At 36.7% G+C, this 21,042-nt stretch overlaps 1 protein-coding gene across 3 annotated transcripts; it reads right to left on the bottom strand.

Annotated features, from left to right (window-relative positions):
* Positions 1 to 8,547: 8,547 nt before the first annotated feature.
* LOC122001794 lies at positions 8,548 to 14,866 on the bottom strand. 3 transcript variants are annotated; one of them, XM_042556723.1, is made up of 3 exons: positions 14,558 to 14,866; positions 10,492 to 10,971; positions 8,548 to 10,389 (listed from the first exon to the last, which is right to left on the bottom strand). In XM_042556723.1, exons 2-3 carry the CDS (start codon positions 10,706 to 10,708, stop codon positions 8,834 to 8,836), a joined length of 1,773 nt encoding a protein of 590 aa, XP_042412657.1. In that variant the 5' UTR covers positions 10,709 to 10,971; positions 14,558 to 14,866; the 3' UTR covers positions 8,548 to 8,833. The 3 variants fall into 3 exon arrangements, with proteins under 3 accessions (XP_042412657.1, XP_042412655.1, XP_042412656.1); XM_042556721.1 differs by having other exon boundaries at positions 8,548 to 10,971; XM_042556722.1 differs by having other exon boundaries at positions 8,548 to 10,971; positions 14,624 to 14,866.
* Positions 14,867 to 21,042: the final 6,176 nt, after the last annotated feature.

The raw sequence follows: 21,042 nt of genomic DNA, 5'->3' as shown, positions 1-21,042 counted from the left end.
CCTCTTTGGACATTTACTCTTGTAATGTCCAAATTCCCTACACTCAAAGCACATTATGTGTAATTTGCTAGAAACTAAATGGCTTGAGTTACCTAGAGTTGAGGATGGATGTGAGCTCTCTTCTTCATCCCTTCCGGAGGTAGAAGCTTCTTCTTCTTGATCTGAATTTGAAGAAGAACTCTCCTCCTCTTCTTCTTTAGATGTTGAGTGGCCCTCAACTTCTAAATCCATTCCTCCATGAAGTGAGCTACTTGGCTCACTTGACTCCTCTTCATGACTTGAAGTGGAGTTCTCCTCATGGAACTTTGCCAAGTTGTTCCACAACTCCTTGGCATCGTTATATCCACCTATCCTACACAAAACATCATTAGGTAAAGAAAATTCAAGAATTTTCGTTACCTCATCGTTGATTGTGGATTGGTGGATTTGCTCCTTCGTCCACTTTTTCTTTTCTAGGGTTTTTCCGTCTTTATCCACCGGATGGGTAAACCCTACTTGCACACAACTCCAATGAACTAGGTTAGTCATAAGAAAGTACTTCATCCTTACCTTCCAAAACGCGAAGTCGTCGCGATCGTAGAAGGGTGGAATCGTGACGTCTTCTCCAAGTTGATCCATTCTCTAGCTTGTGCTCCCCCGGGTGTTAATCCGACGAAGAGCAACCTCGCTCTGATACCACTTGTTAGGATCGATGGATTGCGGCTAGAGAGGGGGGGTGTGAATAGCCGACCCCAAATTGCTCGTTTCTTCCTACGATTAGGGTTAGCGCAGCGGAAATAACTAAATAGAAACGCAAAAAGGAAAGATCAAACCTCAAACTCGAACTCGACGATGTAACGAGGTTCGGAGATGAAACTCCTACTCCTCGGCGTGTCCGTAAGGTGGACGAAGCCTATCAATCCGTCGGTGGATGAGTCCCCGGAAAACCGGCTAATAAGAACTCCTTCTGGGTGGAGAAACCTCACCACAAACTCTTGCAACAGCAAGATCAGAGTACAAGTACAAGAAGCACAGCAAGATACAAATATAAAGATGAATGTAACAACTCTTGCTTGCCTTCTCGTCGTCGACTGAAATCTGTAGATGAAGCACCAACTTCACAGAATCACAGCAACAGCTGAAACCAGTCGAAGAAGTCGAGGAAGCTCACGCGAAGCTTCGGAAGCGAGCTTAACAAAGCTCTAGAACAGCAGAAGCAATAACTTGCAGAAGCAAGAAGAAGATCAAGAAGAAGCAGAAGTAAGAAGTGGTCCCGTCTGTAGAAGCCCTCAGCCTCTTTTATACCTGCATCCACCTGCGAAGAAGAAGCCAGAAGACAGCAGAAGACAGAAGACCGTTGTGAGGCAACGGATAGTTCTGGACCGATCAGGCTGAAGCCTGATCGGTCCCCGGACCGATCCCACCTCTCTGTAAGAGAGGTGGCTACGTCTCTGATCGATCGTGGAGACCGATCAGACTCCCTGCTGATCGGTCCCCAGACTGATCAGTTCACTCACAAAAAGTTGGCTCAACTCCTCTGATCGGTCTCCAGACCGATCAGATGACTTACAGAACCCTTCTGTTTGTTATCTGATCGGTCACCAGACCGATCAGATACTCAGGCGTATCGCTGGATCGGTCACCAGACCGATCCAGGTTTAGAGCTCCAGCCCTAAACCCTAAATGGTCCTGAGAACGAGCTACCGAGCCCTCTCTTGACCTAGTCCGGAGAACGAGCTACCGAGCCCTCTCCGACTTCGTCCGGTCCAGAGAATGAGCTACCGAGCCCTCTCTGACCACAGTCCGGAGAACAAGCTACCGAGCCCTCTCCGACTTTCCGTGCCAAGTCTCCAACTTGGTCTTCTCCGTGCCAAGTCTCCATACTTGGACTTTTCCCGTGCCAAGCTCCCTGCTTGGACTTTTCACCAGATGTCTGGTCAACCTTGACCCATCTGGATTTCCCTTGCCTGGCTTCACTCACCAGGACTTCCAAACTGCCTAGCTTCACTCACTAGGTCTTTCCCCTGCCTGGCTTCACTCACCAGGTCTTCCCAACTGCCTAGCTTCACTCACCAGGACTTTCTCCAACTGCCTGGCTTCACTCACCAGGACTTTCAGAACTGCCTAACATCCCAGTTAGGACTCCCCAGTCAAGTATTCGGTCAACCTTGACATACTTGACTCTTCTTCATCCAACCTGATCAGACCCTGATCAGTATCTCTCCGCATGGACAACTGCACCTGCATTGTCCATGTCTACATGTCTTTCTGTATTGTCAAACATCGAAACCATGACCAAGGTTTACGCTTGGTCAACTAGGTCAACCTTGACCTACTGGAAATTGCACCAACACGGTCGACCGATTAGCCCTTCTTTCCTTTGCTTGCTGATTCGGTGCTGATGAACTGGCTTGCTGAGTCAACAGGTTCGGTCGACCGATCTTACTTTTCGGTCGACCGATCAAGCTTTGACCGGACTCTGGCTCAGTTCTGATCTGGACTGACTTCTGTGCTGATCTTACTTGGTTCGGTCGACCGATCCGCCTAGATCTGCAAAACAGTGTTAGAACAAAAAACACCCTGCAACACAGATGTTAGCATAACAGTATAATATGTATGAGTAATAAAAGAACAGTAGAACTGTTCTTGATCTCAACTTGGAAACATTCCCGGTTTCTTCAGTTGGATCAGCGACCTAAGGTTGTTCCCTCCGGGAACCCGACCTTACTGTCGCTCCTCCAGTTTGCTTACATCAACCTACCTGCCAAACTTTGATCCTCCAGATCTAGTTTGGACTTCTCACTCAGCCTTGATCGACTCCCCAGGACTTTTCCTTTGATCTTCGGTCCTTCAAACCTCTCGATCACATTGCCAAGCTTTGTCTCCCCTCGACCTTCTTGGACTTTCACCTGGGTTCCACGATCTGCTAAGATTTCTCCTGCCTAGCCTCCAACTAGGTCTTTCCCGGTTGAGTAAACATTCTGCACACTCAGTAAACTTGTTAGATCACAACAAGACTTAACTTGAACCTTTGACAACATCAAAACTTAGGTTTGATTCTGGTGCAGCTTGCACCAACAGGAGGCACCTTGGACCCTCGGGATAGACTTTCCAGGAGCTATATAAAGGCCCCTGGAGTTAGAAAATATTCAACAATTCAAACAATCAACTGTGTAGTCTTTCCTAGCAATAGTTCTAAGCTTCTAAAGTGTAAAAGGCTTCTCCGCCTTCAGAGAAGGAGATTTTTCTAGTGCGCACTTTTCATCGCCCTGGATTAACAACCTTCTTGGTTGTAACCAGGTTAACTCCCGAGTCTCTAGCTTTATTATTTTAGTTCTTTTATTATTATTGCTATTGCTTTTACTTTGAGTTGAAAAGATTTGAGGATGGTAGTTTTAATTTGTGCAGGCAATTCACCCCCCTCTTGTCGGCCTCCGCTGCATCTACAAAGGTGACCATCAAGACTCTTCATAAAACCTCGAATTTCATCATTAAATTCCTTGTACTCAGTTTCAGCATTATTCACAGGTGCAAACTTGGTCTTCTTTGAAGCTTTATGAACTTGGTGAGGGCATTTTTTTTTGGCAACACGTGAACTGGAAGAATTAGATGGCAGTGACTCCATGGTAGATAAAAATTCAATTTCAGCGTTAGAATTACTCTCGTCTGTCATAGTCAAAGTAACATCAACATTTCCTAAATTCTGCTCAGCAGCAAGTGGATCTTCAGCCAGATCCCCCGTCGCTCGATCCTTGCTATACATAATATCCTAATCCGTAAAGTAAGGGAATTAAAAAAAAAAATACAAAGCCAACATTGCAATTAGATTCTACATAAAATAACAACATAGCCTTTTAATTACAAATCATGAAGGGTTCAAGAACTGATCTATTTTGTTTGGCTTATGCAGAACTATGTTTCTGTAGTGTTGTTTGGTTATCTGATGGCACACATGCTTATGCAATCAAATTGAACCTCTATTTAGTAGCACACAAGAACTGATCTATTTTGTCTACGTTGATGTACTTAAATAGACTTATCTTTGTGATGCTGCTAGTTAAAATTTCATGTGTACTGTGTCATGAACTTAGGACAACCCAATTAGAATATAGACAGCTAGGCAGTGACAATACTGTGTCTGAATCTGCAATGGTATTCTACTCTAGGATAAATACGACATTTAAGCTCTAGTAAACATGGTGCAGATCAAACAAAGTTCCCCTGCAACTATAAATAAAAAGAAACAGTATCTAGAGCGGAGTTTGAAAAAAAAAGGTACAACATACAATATTATAAAATTGCAAAATAAAACTCATGAATTAACATACCTTAATTCATTCGGTATACCATGTAAATTCACATGCAATCTTTTTTTCAACATCATTCCAAGAACATCCATTCTGCTTGCACATTTCATTAATAACATGGTACCTTCCCTTCAAGAACTTGATCTTAGGATCAATGTGCTTCACTTCAATTATCAACCGGGGTAACTTTTGCACCATTAATCTTTTTATTTCGTTCATGTAATTATTCTTAAAACCACCATCTGTTTTCCAAAGAGAATCTATGGTCATATCTTGTAAACATCTAATTAAGACTCAACTTTCCTCCTCTGTCCAAAACCGCTTATTCTTGTCTCTTCCATATTCCACATCATTTGTCTCTTAGTTATGAGCATCCACTGCACTACTTTTCATTATACTGTGGTTCAATAAATACAAATTCCAAAATCATAATAATATAATTATACATATTATATAACAACTCAAAAACATAAATATCAAATAATATTGAAACAGTTAGGCGGTACATAAGGCAGATAGCAGAGTTATACAAAATCCTACATCACATTGGAAATGTTCTAATCAAAATACAACAAAAGCACAAACATATGCAATAGTCAACTCATATTAAAAACTACATTTCTCCAATTATTAAACATTTCAATAGTCATATTATTCTTGAACGCATTCCACTGGTTAGTTGGGGCAATTGTTCGTATGTATTCCACTTCATCATCATCATCACTTTCCTCATCTTCGCTTTCTTCATCATCCTATATAGATTCCTGAGGATCTGTACTCGTAAATTTGCAAATCAAATTATGGAGTAGACAATAGGAAATAATAATATGGACTTGGGTTTGTATTGGGAAAAAAGAAGGGGATGCTAGAATTTTCCAACGGCCCTTCAACAAACCAAAACACCTCTCGATTACATTTCTTACTCTAGAGTGCTTCATATTAAAATATTCTTCCAGAGTCTCGGGCCGATGACCATCAAGCTCATTAAGATGATATCTATGTCCACGATAAGGCGCAAGAAATCCAGAAGAATTACAATAACCAGCATCCACCAAGTAGTAACAACCTTCGGCAATAAAATAATACTAAATGTAAGACTACAATAAAAATTAAAGTAATTGGTTAATTCACAACTTTTTTATGTATACCTTGAGGAACTTTAAGCCTAGTAGGCCTACTAATGGCATCATGAAGAACACGATCGTCGTGAGCAGAACCTTCCCATCAAGGTAACACATATATAAATTGCATATTTGGGGAACATACTCCCAACACATTTGTCGCTATACCTCCTTTCCTTGTGTGATAACGTTGTTTTTCTTCTTTAGGAGGTGTCATTGGAATAAAAGTATCGTCTAACGCGCCTAAGTAACCCTATAATAATCAAATGAATTAATAAGAAATACTACTAAAACATAATGACCCTACCATGTTACTAAATACTTATCATATGTTATTACCTTAAATGGTTTCCATCTGTCATCTTCATAGTTTTCGGATATAGGTTCTAGTGTTTTAAGTAATATGTGGTAAAGCTTCAAAATTGCATGAAGACACAGATTGAAGTGACGACTCACAGTCTCTTGACTTCGATGAAAAAGTAGACTAATTGTTCTGTTTTTCTTGTGATATGCCAGAACATAGATAAAAAATGCAACAATTTCATCAACGGATGCATTTCTTGTGTCTTTTAATCCCCCAATGTCTCTTACCATATCACATAATATCCCAAAGGTTCTCCTATCCATACGGAGTTCACAAAATACATCACTCTCTTTTGTAAGATTAAATATCCATTGCATTGGCTTAATACATTTTTCTTCCTTATTTTTTATTCGGCAAATCTTAGTACGTTGATATATTCGATACGAATGTTGATAGAATATGAGAACCAACATAGCCATAAGTATAACATGTGTAACCCACAATGTGCACATTAAATTTTGACTTCTGCTATTAAAAGGAGGTCATGCCATATTTTTCTACAACAATACAAGTAAAAAAAATCAATGAAATATAAGAGAAACAAACAGAAACTAATGCATAACTAACGAGGATATGTAACAAGGACACAAAGTTTAATAGCAAAAAAAAAAAACCATGTCTAGTTGAATAAGTAATATAGTCACCAAATGAAGGCAAAGGATTATAAACACTAGGGTTGTTGTGTAGTTACTGATAAATAAAATAAAATTATATTTTCCATTTCACCTAGATGCTAATGACAAATAAAATATATTTATCAAAATTTCACTTTACTTATCTTAAAATGAGTTTCTTTCCTGTTGATTATTATTCAAAGGAGCATAAGAAATCCAAAGAGACTCTCTCACTGAGCTATAAAACTGATATCACTATATACAAACTATGACTCTTTCTTAAAGTATTTTTGAAGTTGAGTATGCTTAGCAGGGATATTTGAAGTTGAGTATGCTTAGCAAGGGAGAATATACTATGTATAACCCAATACAGATATAATAAAGTCACAAATTCACATATTAGGTTTTTAGAATCCTGTTAGTTTCATTCTTCAAGCAAGCAAGTTAGTCAATATGAAATTTTCTAAAGAGAACAAGGAATATTAAAGGGAGCATATAATAACAGTACATATTAGGTTAAGGGAATTTTTGTAGGTCTGATTTTTTAATAGAAATGCACAATTTCTATGAATTTCCAAAATATTCTTATTCAAGCATACTTGCTCCAAGCTACCGTGAGAAAAAGAAAAGAATATAACACCTCTATCTTAAGTAGAGGATGATCTCCTACAATCGAGAGGAAAAGACATTACATTGAAGGGGTACCTGGTGGTGAGTGTGGGGAGGTGATGCAGTAGTTCGTGATTGTGTCGGAATACCTAGGTCACCGGTACAGCGCTATTGGGGAAGGCGGAGGAGTTCGGGTTCTAGGAGGAAGGGGATCTTCGAATCCCTTGCGAGGTGGCGACGTTCAGCGAGGTGGCGGCGTTCGGCGTCGTTCGAGAGCGGGCTCGACTTCGTTCGAGAGCAGCTGCAAACAGAGGAGAGGAGATGCGACGGAAAATATAAGGTTAAGGTCATTTTTGGTATTAAGGGGAAATTTTGATTACTGCAAATATCGAAATAGATGACTGAAGGGGTGGGATACGGGAACGAACCATTACCACTAATAAAGAATCATTTCCTCATTTGTATTCTCATTATTGTAAACCAAACACTAACATTAATTGCTATTCTCATTCTCTACTTGTATTCCCCCAAACCAAACACCCTAGGTACTTTCGAATTGTAAGGCATACCTTACTACTCAAGATCTTCCTACAATTTGACATGATTATCTTCAGTGACCTTTTATCTTTTGTTCCATAAAGCCAACAAGCAATTTAGCATTGTTTTTGTTAAATTCTGAAGCATCATTTTAAATAATAAATAACGATTGTATAGATTCTGTGATTTTATGTAATTCCATCGATTCTTATTTTACGGTTCCAAGCCATTTAAGTACTTTCAGATTGTAGGGCATACCCTATTATTGAGGGCCGCCCTACAATTTGACATAATTATTTTTAGTGACGTTTTTGTCTTTTGTTCCATAAACCCAACCAGCAATTTAGCATTGTTTTTGTTGAATTCTGAAGCATCATTTTAAATAATAATAAAACATTGTATTTTAGTTTTGACAAATTAACAGTAACTTTTTTTTTTAATAGACAACTGGACTGATTGTCCGTTGCAAACGCTTTTTAATTTAACCTAGTAACTAATAAAAAAAATTTGATATAATCGAATCGGTCATTTTAAAGATTAATTGATATAAGTTTGACTTGATGCCAACTAAAAAAAATTAAAATAAAATTATGATAATAATAAAAATAAAGTTGAAAAAACAAACAGAAAGATGACAATCGAAATTAAAGTCACTAAAAAAGTTAAACTCACTGCTCTAAATGGTCCAAAGGATCTGTTGTGCGACATTATCAGAAGAATGATCTTCGGGCAATCGGAATAGCTAATGGTGTTCAATCAGAGGGACCAGTCCTGCTCGCCGCCGCAAATCATCGCGCCTCAAGAATCACTGCAAATCCTAGCAATGAAGTGGACACCTACAACTAGGCAGGAAGGTTTCAAATTTAGGAGTGGTTCTCAAATCTCAATTTATAATTCAGTTAATGATGATACACTTCCATTTATCAAATCGAATGAAATATTGCATCACAAGGAATTGGGGATTATGCCATTTATGCAAAGTCAAAAGAAAACAAACAATAACATGATCAAGAACATCACTAAAACCCTGAAACTAGTTATCTTATCAAACCTCATAAGCAGTTTGCAAAAGCAGAATATAGCTTACCAATATAATCTCACAATTTCACACAATAATAGCATGTATGCCATGCTCCACGACAAGAAAGTAGTGTAAACTAACATGGTTTATCAAGTCAATTTTACCTAATTTTGTTTACAAATCTTATTGGATTTTCTGGCTGGCGCCGCGAGCCAATCACAAGTACAAAAATCCAACAAACAAAGCACAAGATACACCTAATGGAAAGTAGTCGCTAATCATTACATCCACAGATACGTTGCGTTTGAGATGTGTGAAGCTCCATGGTTTGAAGTAACTGCGGTTCTTTGATCCCCAATGTTATCGCCAAACCCTGAACGACTCGCAAGCGTTGGTATTAAATTCGCTCCTCGCACTCTGCCTTCTGGAGCAGAAAACCCAAACTGAGATGTCAGGTGATGCACTGGATATGGGATAGTGGTTGACCCAAGTATGACGCCACCTCGAACTCGGTGGTCCTGCACCAGGGCGCTGTGTGCAGCACAGAGAACAATTTTACCCCTCGCAAGCTTATTGCAGACTGGCTCGCCAGCACCAAAGTTTGAGCCAGGTTGACCCCAGGAACATCGTCTGCCTCCTCCATGTGCTTTACAAAAGTCGGTACTACCTTGTGCACTCTTCTCACATCCTTCGAACTTGCACCGTTTTCCACCACCGTGACCGACACAGAAACTAGTCCGCCCTCTAGCACTTCTAGGACACCCAGAGACAGCACACCTCTTTCCGCCGCCATGGGCTACACAGAATGGAGTTCCCCCATGCACACTCTTTAGGCACACACCTCCACCGTGATACGAACAGCGTTTACCTCCACCATGTCCTTTACACAAGGAAGTGCTCCCCTCAGCCCCTTTTGTACAGCCCAGAAATGTGCACCTCTTCCCGCCGCCATGTGCCTTACAGAGCAGTGTGCCACCCTGAGCACCCTTTGTACAATCCTCGATCTGGCAACGCCTTCCACCACCGTGGGCAATGCAGAGGCCCGAAGAACCTTCTGCGCTCTTTGTGCAATTCTCCCACTGGCACCTTTTACCACCACCATGCCTGATGCATAAACCAGATTTTCCTCTCGCAGCACGGGTGCAACTTGGATGGCTGCAGCGCCGACCACCACCATGCGCGATGCAGTAGTCTGTACGACCTTCAGCACTTTTTGTGCACCCAAGAAGTTGGCAACGACGACCGCCTCCATGTGCTTTGCAATATATCGTCCTGCCTTCTGCTCCCTTCTGACAGCCAAGTCGGTGGCATCTCTGTCCGCCGCCATGAGCTATACATAAACCAGAAGCACCTCTTGCTCCTTTAGTGCATCCCTGGAACAAACAGATACTTATCCTATTTTTGTGTTTCTGAGAATTAGAAGCCCCGGAAGTACAGGTAACCGGTTTATCCACTGCCTGCATTGTGGTTGATTTTCCATTCAGAACAACCGAAGTCGAATCAGCTTCGGCGCACTCTTTCCTTTCAGAAGAAAAGCTGCTAGTTGTTTCTAAGTTGACTGCACACGGTTGAAGACAAGCCCCAAATATCCAACAATGAGCCGATCCTTCCTCATTGCTAGACAGCGCCTGGTTTGCAAACACAGAGTCACTTGAGCTATTCAGTTTTGGGTCTGTGATTGTCTCGGCAATGGATGGAGCAGATGCAGAAGATACAATCGATAGACTTAATCCCAAGTCGAGCAGATGTCCAGTATGATACACCTTCAAATCATTCACTGATGATTTATCGGGACTCAAGCTATTCTGCCCGCCAAGGTGAAGCTGCATATCCAGTCCTACATTCACAGAGGAGTCTTCTTCAGTTTCCTGAATCAAAGATGCAGTGGAAACAGATGTTGAGATCGTCTTGCAGACATATGAACAGCTTGATGACTGACCTAGCAAGGGATATCCCAAATTCTTAATTTCATTAAATTTCTTGAACTCCCATGTCGTCTCTTCTATGATGGGATCAGAATCATGCAGATTTTGAAGGAGATCAAGTGATGTTTTGTCACCAATACTGCATTGATCTGCTGATTGCATTGTGCTCCAGAAACCAAATGTGGGGAGGTTTGTAGTAAAATCCATAGAGAGCATGCTCTCGTCCGCCATATTATTGAGAGTATCTCTTTATCAACCAAACTTGATGGAAAAAGAACCAGACAACCTGTCTTCCAGGACTCGAAGTTAAGAAAACATTCCTGAAAAATACTTTAATGAAGGACCGCAACCTCCACTGACAAAACCAGATGTATCACGACGGTCCATTATGCAAAATTTGGTACTAAGGTGAGATGATCAATAAACCCTCAAGTCAAACAAACAGACACACCGCTTCAGCCAACAATGTCATCGACGGCAGTTAACAAGAGAGCCTGTAATAGGAACGACAATCTTTTCAGAAAACGGTAAGAATATATGTAAAATGCATACTACCAAATCATGTTATGAATGCATATTAGCAATTATTTAAGCAAAGAACAAGCAAAAGTATGTCCCTTGAACTTGTTTATGAGTATCCAGCACGGTTTTGAATCAGGTGTCTAACACCATGTCGTCTAAAAAGTATTCTTTGTTGCCAATAAAAATGTAGGTGTGGGGGCGTAACTGATACAATAGAGGAAATTGAAGACTAAAATATCAGAGAGCAAAAATACTGTAATGCAGCACCAAAATTGAACAGTCAAGCCGCATAAAAATTTGGAACAAAATTGATGAAGCGAAAGTGCAGCTCTCTCACAGAGAGAAAATCAACCTCAAACAGAGATCATTAAGGAGAAAATTATATTAATTAAAGATTGAATATTACATAAACAGGCACCACTTTAATTGACTCTATCAACTAAACTAGAAAAGAAATGTCCTTGATTATGAAACACGGTACAATACAAAGATGCTCATTAAATTATAACTAAATTAAATCCTACCAAATTAGAAGTTCCCAAACTTTGCAAAAAATTAACCAGAATTAGGATAATTGCCAAAATTCTCAATTTGCATGATATCATTATTTCCTAAATTTGACAATTTTAATCTCGATAGGTACAAACTGAAAACTAAATGGCAAAAAAATAACATTCTTCAACTAGGGGTATTTCCACATCATCTTCTAGCATCCAGCACGCCTGAAGTAGCCTACAATCAGCATCCCAATCTTTCTTGTTACTAAAAGTTACTCATAAATGAATGATCAATGTCAAAGCCATGCCATACTTGACTCAAGCATAGTGCCATTTGAGGTAATGACACTGCCATAGCAATGTGCAAAGAAATACATCCTAAAATGGGAAATTGAAATTTTCAACATCTAAATCCTTGACTCAGAATAATTCAGACCAGTCGTCAATAAAAATGGTCCACAATAAATATATAGTCTGAAAGGAAAGACAAAAGACTAAAATTTGAAAGTCTAAAATTCTTCCTTAGGTTCAAAACATAGAGAAACCTGTGAAATGACTCAGAAGGAATACACATCGTCATACAAAGTTCAAATAACCCAGTAAAAGAAGGGGCAATTAGTACTAGATATGCCAAACCCATTAAATTCAAGATATCCTTCACCGACATTAGAGGAAAATGTGCTGTTATTTAAAATTACTTGTGGTAGGTACTAGTGTAATTCATCTCAAGGCTCAACCAGTTAATCATTTTCATCAGCTATTTGTAAATAACATGATGGAAGTGTAAGCTTTGATTTTGTGTGTACTTTTTCTCAAAGATGTAGACTTTAGAGAACTAAATATTAGTTCCGAATCATGTAGCACGACCAAGGTCAAATTTGGGACTAAACACAAGATAATGCATGATTCATGAATAGCATGATACAATAGTATTCTTTGGTTTTAATTTTATATACTTATTACTAACAATGTTGAAGTAATATTAGTTCAAAAATCATGTGTCACAATATTGCTCAAAATTGGAATTGATCACAATATAAATTAAAGTAATCAAAACAAAGAAATGTAAATATCTTTGGTTTTGTGAAATTGAACTAGGGCATTGAAGAACTTTGTTTACCCAAAAAAATAGTCAGAAATGAAAAAGGCTAGAACCTAGTTTTAATAATTTCAACCTTCCATTTTAATTTTAAAGAAATGAAAAATAACTAATTGGATGATAGTTGCATTCCATTCCCAGAAAAAATAGTTGGTGTATGAAATCTTGATGTGTTGTTGGAGACTACATTTCCTTGGGAAAGAAAGCTTTTCAACAACTATGCCGAAGTATGATTATGGTCATCGGTAATGGCATTACAGTTTTCAAATCCTTGGGTTAAAGATCCCTGCAACATTGCAACATCCCAGTGACAAAGCACAACTCTGTGGTGAGCTTCTTGACATGTCTTTGATTATCTAGTTGCACAGAAGCTGTTCATTTTACCAAATAAAAGAACCCTCAGGCTTTTGAAAGCCAAACGAACCTCAGGCTTTTGAAAGCCAAACGAACCTCAGTATACCTTGTTAGAGTAAACAGAAAATGGCTTTGTCAGTAACTGCACACCATATAAAGTTTAAGGGTGACATAACTCAAAAGAGGCTCTGTTCCCAGAAAATCAGGAAGCTATCATCCCTTAAGTATGATCCTAGCAATTACATATAATATTCCAAATTTGTCGACCTAGATACTTCCATTAGTTGGATAACCACGACAGACAAAACAGTGTGCAAAAGTCTTCTCTACAGCTACTCTTCTCTATATCAGTTGTGTGTATGTAGGATATACTAAACAAGCACAAAAGAGTTTTTTTTTTCTAAATCACAAATCTTCCAAGATTACAAGTTGAATTTTGCATTATTCCATAATAATTAGTAGAATTAGAAAAAGAATAGATTGAATAGTTAGATGCATGGATATGCATTTCATTTGTGAATTAGAGTTTTAGATATTTTAAATCTATTGTTCAACAAGAAGTAATATTGATATACATATTATACACAAAATAAATAATGAGTGGTCAAAATGGAAAAGCTTCCAGAATCTTGTGTGAACGCGTGCCCCTTAAGCTAAAAAAGGCAATTATATAGATGAGCTTTAGCCCACCCTACTTTATGGATATGAGTGTCAGGCTGTTAAGAGATTTCCACAGCAGCGGAAGAAAATTTTTGGATACTTCACAACAAAAAGATCCAACAAACACACTCAACCAACAGAACACAACAGTTCAAAACTATTTGGACTTTATGTTACCATGATAGAACGCTAGAACAGGCTAGAAGATACAAGGAAGACACCGAACCAACTAAGAGCAGAAATTATATAAACGCCCAAATAAGATAATTAAATTAAAACGAAACAAGGGAAAAGATAGGCAACGGACAAAGATCGAGCAGGTAGTAATATGGCACAGATCCTAATCTAAGACATCAAAGCACGAAAGAGATTAATTCTCCGGTGAAGATTAATTCAAAGAGCTAAAGAAAGGGCGTCAAGTGTTCATGAGTCCCACTGCATACTCAAAATTATTCCTGTGGCAACGAAATTACAGTCAACTGCCGTTGTTTACCTTGACGCTCAAACAGACAGACAAATTAATCCAATAACTGAATTGATCTATGTATTAAATTTTTTTTAAAAAAAATCGTCCCTAGAAAGAACATAAGGAGAAACTAGCCAAGGTGAAAAAAATTAGTCCAATCGAACAAAAAAAAGGTACAGATTTGAATCAATCAGTGAAGATAAAGTTACTACGGCTCCAAAAACAAGCATGAACGAAGAAATGACCAGTACAAAATTATTGAAGAAAACATCGTCCTTTTCCATTCAGCGACTTAACCGAGGTAAACAAATTCAAAGAAATCAGAAGCCAAACAAGGGGGAAAAAATCTTCATAAGCGTCACAGTCCCCTATGTTTCTATGAGCAAGATTAAAAGAGGATTCTTCAGTGGAAAATAAACTAAATCAGAACGAAATTATATCACAGAAGAAAGGAACGAACTCAAAATCAAATTTTCTTTTACCTTAACGAAAGGAAACAAATAACAATCTCCATCCGTCCAAAAACTCCGACTGGAGGAATAAGATACCTGACGACGAGAAGATTCCCTCTACTCCTCCCCGAAGAAAGCAGAGTAGACAAAGAACGGCAATAGGCGCTTCTCAAATGACCAAAATAAGCGATCTAACAGACGGAGATCTTGGAGTCGCCGCGGATCAGGAACTAGGGTTTAGTCAGCTTCTACTCGCGGATTGTTTGGAGACGCGGAGAGCGGACACAAGCGGACAGAAGAAAGGAAGAAAGAACAACGACGCTTTCTACGGCGCGTCACCATTCGGAAAGGCAAATCGAGAACGGAAGCTTAAAATAAATTAGAGTAAAAAACCGATATTGCCCTTCTAAAGAATTTTATAAATATTAAAATTACGAAAAATATATATTTTAAAATTGAACGAAAATAATAATAATAAAAAAAACGCCTTTGGTTTCGTCAGAAAATATAAAGCGAAGAGTCGCTCAGCTCAGAGGAAAATTCTAAGATTTTTCAAATTTCGAAAGGTAAAAAAAATACGTATTTAGAAAAATTAAGGGCCGAATTGAGAAAATTGATAAGATGGGTAGCAAAATGAAATGCTCCCTGCTAAATATCCAGGAGCTTTCGGTTGGGTTGAGGGCACGCGCGCACGTTAGGGGGCGCCAGGAATTCCACAGTCGCGGGGCCCACGCGCGTGAGGGCTTGCGGATGCGGCGGATGGGAGGCCCGTCACTGCGGATTCGCTGCCGATACGACACGTGGCGGTTCTGAAAGTTTTCGGAGAATAAATATTGTACTTTAAAAATGGTAAAGGAATTCTTTATGATAATTATTTTTTAGAAAAATAAAATAAAATAGTACACATATTAATTTTTTTTAAAAAAACGTTCATTTTTTTTTAAAAAAATATATTATTATTTTAATATTGTTATGATAATTTGATTAAAATTATTATAATATTCTACATAATTTAAATATAATTAAATAATTTTAATCAAACCTATTATTATATAAAATAAATTTAATCCAAACTATTATAATATATAGGATTATAAATAAGTAAGTGGAGTTATGTTTAAAGTTTGTTTTATAAAATAATCAAGATAAATTAAATTTAAAATGAATTAAGTCATCGAAACAATGATTAAAATTTAGTATGATTTATTTTTATTAGCTTGAGTTTGATTTAATGTGATAATTCAAATTTATTCATTTTAAAAGATTTGTTATTTATGTAGTACACTAATAAGTGTTTTGTTAATGAATAGTTTATGAATATTATTCATAAATATTGTTCATCATATTTATTTAAATTTATTTATTTAACTTAACTAATTATTTAAATTTATTTATTTAATTGATTTTATGTATATTAAATAAATATAAATAAATTTTTATTAAATTGAATATCAAATTTGTTCATAAATATTTGTCATACTAATATAGGGTGCAATTGACTTAATATAATTTTAATGGAATTATTATAAAACTGAAAAAAAAATTTAATAAATAAAAAAATATGATAAAAATTATTTTATTTTTTTTATTTTGTCAATTTGTGCAATTAAACCCTTTAAATTTAATAAATTCAAATTACTGTGGACTTGACTACTTTTTTTTCATTAAACTTCTCTTTGCTACTGTACTATGCCATTTGAATGAGTCAGAGTAAATTTAAAAATAAATCTACTACATAATAGATTTTTTTAATCATCATGAATCATGTCAAATTTTTTATCTAGCAATCTCCAAAGACTATTTCATTGTTAATATTTAAATCATCTAAATTATTTTGATTACCGACTTAATTGTACTTTTAAGTATGCTTAAAAGTCATGCTTATGTAATTTTTTAAAATCTAAAAATTAAGGGAAATTAAAACAAAATGAAAAAAAATTGATTAAATGATACTAACTATTTTTTAAAAAAATGAGAATATTTTGGTAATTCTAACTTTAATTTGATCAAAAAATACCCTTCGTGCTAATTATTATTTGGAGAGTTTTGGTATTATTGTCAAACCACACAACTTTGGTCGTGTTATTTGTGCTTGGCATGGCTTGAATTTGGGTCCAGCACAACTTGTGGGCCAAATAAAATTATTTGATGTCGTATTGGATCAGGTCGTGTCCTGTGTCACGGGCAATCTAGCTTACTTGACACCGCTAGGCTACTCGTATAAGCCATCATATCGTCTACACTCGAATTCCATATCCTAAATCTCTTCTCATTTGAAAATAATAGATAGATTGATTAGGTGAGAACAAAATAACTAAATTTTGAATCCGAATACGACTAAGTATTTCTTTTAAACTATTGGCATCCGACCAAAACTGAACTGATCTTTGGCCGAAGCTCCAAATCAAGTCGAGACACAGCTAGACGATGTGTGTTTAGTTAGTGTGGTATGCATTTTGCAATGCATTTTCGTGTGAATCATTTTAATTTCTTTTTTTCTTTTCTTGACCGAACCATCCAAGTTGCTAGCATATTGAAGGTGGTTCTTCTCCAAAATCTAGTTCGTGCGACGAATATAAAATGTGTTCATGTGGATATCGAAAAGGTGCGACCATTCTGATCGTGCTGAGATCTACCGAATCAAAGTTACTGTCGGGATTATACTGTTCATACAATAAATGTAGTCATTCTATCACACTTTGTATACTATATTCACATGCATCTATGGAGGGATCATTTTTTCCGCTGCATTTATATATTATTTTTCGTAAAAGATCCCTATAGTTAGGATCCGGGGCCAAGACATAAATGATATTAGTGAATGAGAGTGAGTCTTAGGTGATGTCAGGATCCAAGGTAGAGGCATGAAGGATGCCGGTGATTAAGGCCAAGACGTGGATGATGTCGACGACTGAAGCCGAGTGAGGATGTTAGGATCGTGGCTGAGACATAGATAATGTCAGCGATTAAGGCTGAGACAGAGTCGATGCTGGCAATTGATGCTGAGATAGAGGCGATATTGACGACTGAGACATGGAGGACGTCGAGATATGATACTAAGACCTGGATGATGTCGAAATCTGAGGTAGAAACATAGAGGATGTCGAGATATGAAGCTGAGACATAGATAATGTTGACGATTGAAATCAAGTTTTAGTAGTTGTCTGGTCTCCAAACAAATTTTATTCTTGGACGTGAGTGCACTGAGTAGCTTCAGTCAAATCCATTATTTTATCGGGCTCAATCTGATTCCCTTTGGATCAAATTTAATCCATCTTTACTTTGATGGACAGTTTAGCGCGATTTTTAATCACACATGACTCAGGGCGACATGATGCCGCCACATTACCCAAAAAACACTACCTAATAACTTTTGAGCTAAATTTGATAGTAACAACTGCACCGGACTCTAATAATATCATTCTTTTAGATACGATAATGCCATCGGACACAAGTGTCGAAGGACTAGCAAAAAGAAGGATATGGATGGCTCCGCTGTTGGATTGATTCCAACAAACAGAAAGATATCCAAAGGCGAGAGAGGAGAAAATATGAAAGTGAAGACACTTAGGAATCAAAGTAGGCAAACATAAACAATTTGCAGAGGCATTGGAACAGTTGAAAGAGAATCTGCAAGTGTAGTTGTGTAGAATAAACAATGACTCTTCATCTATTACAATAGGATTCCAAGTTCAAACTCAGAGAAGAATTGCAGTGAAAGAGACATTGCCAACGTAGAGCAAAAATTCCATGAAAACACCCGACAAAAGCTAAGTCTTACTTCTAACTTACAACTTAAGCATACACCGAAGATCGAACAAATCTGCAAAAATCATGGCCACCAGCATCACATGTTGCGTGATTGAATTAATCTCAATGCAATATTTCAAGTTGCCTCTAATTCAGGCATTATCTAAGCCTCTTGTTTTGCCACTAAAAATAATTGGATAAAGTTCTATGCATTCACATAAACAAGCATAAATGATATTATACTCTTTTTTGATAAAATAGGAAACATTGTTTTCACTACTAAGATTGTGACGCCCCAATTAAGTTCCAAATATGTGTTGTGAGACAACAAATAAGCTTTACAAACTTAAATGATTGATGTGTATAACGAGTTCATAGGTTAGTTCTCTCATCTAAACCGATGGGAAAATTAGTACACAGCGGGTATAATCTAGGTATCACGAGATCTTGCATGAGACTAGGAGTAATTTTTGGGGGATGAGTTAGATTTGGTACCTAAATTGAGATGTCAAGCTTTAAGTGGGAGATATTAGAGTATCTAAATCAATTTCTTTATAATATCTCTAAAATTTAAGATAAACCACACACCCTAAAATTTCTATTATCTTTATTTTTTATTTTTTTCTCTTTCTTCCACTTTTTAATTATTTTTTTCTCTCCCTATATGTAATATCTATTTTTCATTACCTAATCCATTTCCTTTATTTTTTTCTCTCTCCCAAATTAAATAATATTTTAATGTCTAGGGAATGAATTTTATTTCCTAAATCTAGAGAAGTACTATTCATGAAATCTAAATTTAAGGAATGAATAAGTTAGTTGATACAAAGATTTGTTTTAAATAAAATATAAAATTTAAGGTAAATCCTGCATTTAGAGAAGCTGATGTGAATACTCTTAGAGCATCCAGATTAGTTACTTTATCTAAAGATTTTATCTTAAATTTTGGATAGGGTAGCTAAAAACCTTTGCATCTACCATATCCATTTCTTAAATTTTACATTTATGAATAGTACTTCTCTAAATTTAGGAAATAAAATTCATTTCCTAAACATTACAGAGGAGAGAGGAAAAAATGAAGCTGATATATGAAATAGTAAAAAGTGGATATTTAAATTTAATAAAAAAAATTTTACTTTAAATTATACATTTTGGATAAAGAAACTGATGTGGATGCTCTTATAATGTAGTGTTACATGGTGAATTATAGGCTAATAAAGAAACTTTATAAGCATAGATAAGCGAGTTATTGTTAACTTTGGCTAAAATATTTTAAGTTAGAGGTTATGCCTCACAAGATGATTACTAAGTTCTCTCATCCAAGGGGATATAAAGACATTTAAATTATTGGGCAAAAGTCAAAAGAGTGTCACTTTTTTTTTTGGAATCATCAAGATGATGCTCTATTTTGATCAAAAGGGTGCCCTATCCTCATTTACAATTATCTAACTATCCTCCATTACACATTAGCAGTTTATTCTCATTATTATCTCTCTCCTAATTCTTTTAGTCTAAATTGGTGCATTGTAGCAACTACAAACGTGTAGCTACTACACAGTTATAGCAGCTACGAACCCATAGCTGCTACAATTAAGCTGGCACACTTTGTAGTAGTTACGACTTCGTAGCTGCTACAACATGAAAAAAATTAAAAGACTAAAATTGTTCGAAGCCTCCAAAAAGGAATTTAAACGATATTTTTTGAGCCTGAAACCTGACAGTTGTGGGTTTCACCCCATAATTATTTGTAGATCTTTGAATGAGCTTCGATTTGATATATTATGTGTTTCGTTGTTCTCAAGGTTTAACATTGATGTTGTAGAAGCTATGGTTTCATAGCTGCTATAACTATATAGCAACTACGGTTTTGCAGATAGTACAACTAAGTTGTCACACAGTTATAGCAGCTACGATTTTGTACCTACTACATAGTTATTTCAGTTATGGTTTTATAGTTGCTACAATATGAATTCTAAACCCTAAACTTTCACGAGCCATAATTTTTTACTCAAGTTGAATCACTGGATTCACAATATATCAAATCGAGACTCGTTCATAGATCTATATTTGGTTTTGAGGTGGATCTTGTAATTAGGGGTGAGCAAAAGTTTGGTTAAACCGAATAAACTAATCAAACCAATCGAATTTTAAAATTCGGTTCGGTTTATTCGGAAATTCGATTTTTTTCTCCAAAAAATCGGTTAATTAGGTTAATTCGGTTTGGGTTACGTTTTGAATTTTTTTTATTCAGTTAAACCGAATAGACCAAATTTTTGAACCAAATCGATTTTTTACTGTATAAATTTTAGACCGAACCAAATTTTTATTAAGTCAAATCAAATGTTTAGAAAAAATCGGTTTATTCGGTTCGATTTGTTCGATTTTATTGAAAATTCGGTTCGGATTGGTTCGGTTTTTATCAAAAATCAATTCGGTTCAGTTTGTTTGAAAAAAAAAATCGGTTTGGTTAGGTTAATTCGTTTCGGTTCGATTTTAACCGAATACTCACCCCTACTTGTAATGACCCAATTTCAGGCTCAAAGAATATCGTTTAAATCATTTTCAGAAACTTTAAACAATTTTAGTTTTAAAAAAGAAAAATTTCATGTTGTAGCAGCTACGAAACCGTAGCCCTACAACTGTGTGACAACTTAGTTATAACAATTACAAGATTGTTGCATCTTAGTTTTATAGTTACTACGTGCTGATTTAGGCATGAGATATGATGATAATGAGAACAGTACTATAGGATAATTAGATTATTT

Source organism: Zingiber officinale, chromosome 7A (genome assembly GCF_018446385.1).
Source record: "Zingiber officinale cultivar Zhangliang chromosome 7A, Zo_v1.1, whole genome shotgun sequence".
NCBI classification, from domain to species: domain Eukaryota; kingdom Viridiplantae; phylum Streptophyta; class Magnoliopsida; order Zingiberales; family Zingiberaceae; genus Zingiber; species Zingiber officinale.
Note: the sequence above shows the minus strand (reverse complement) of the source record. Positions and strands in the feature narration are given on the sequence as shown.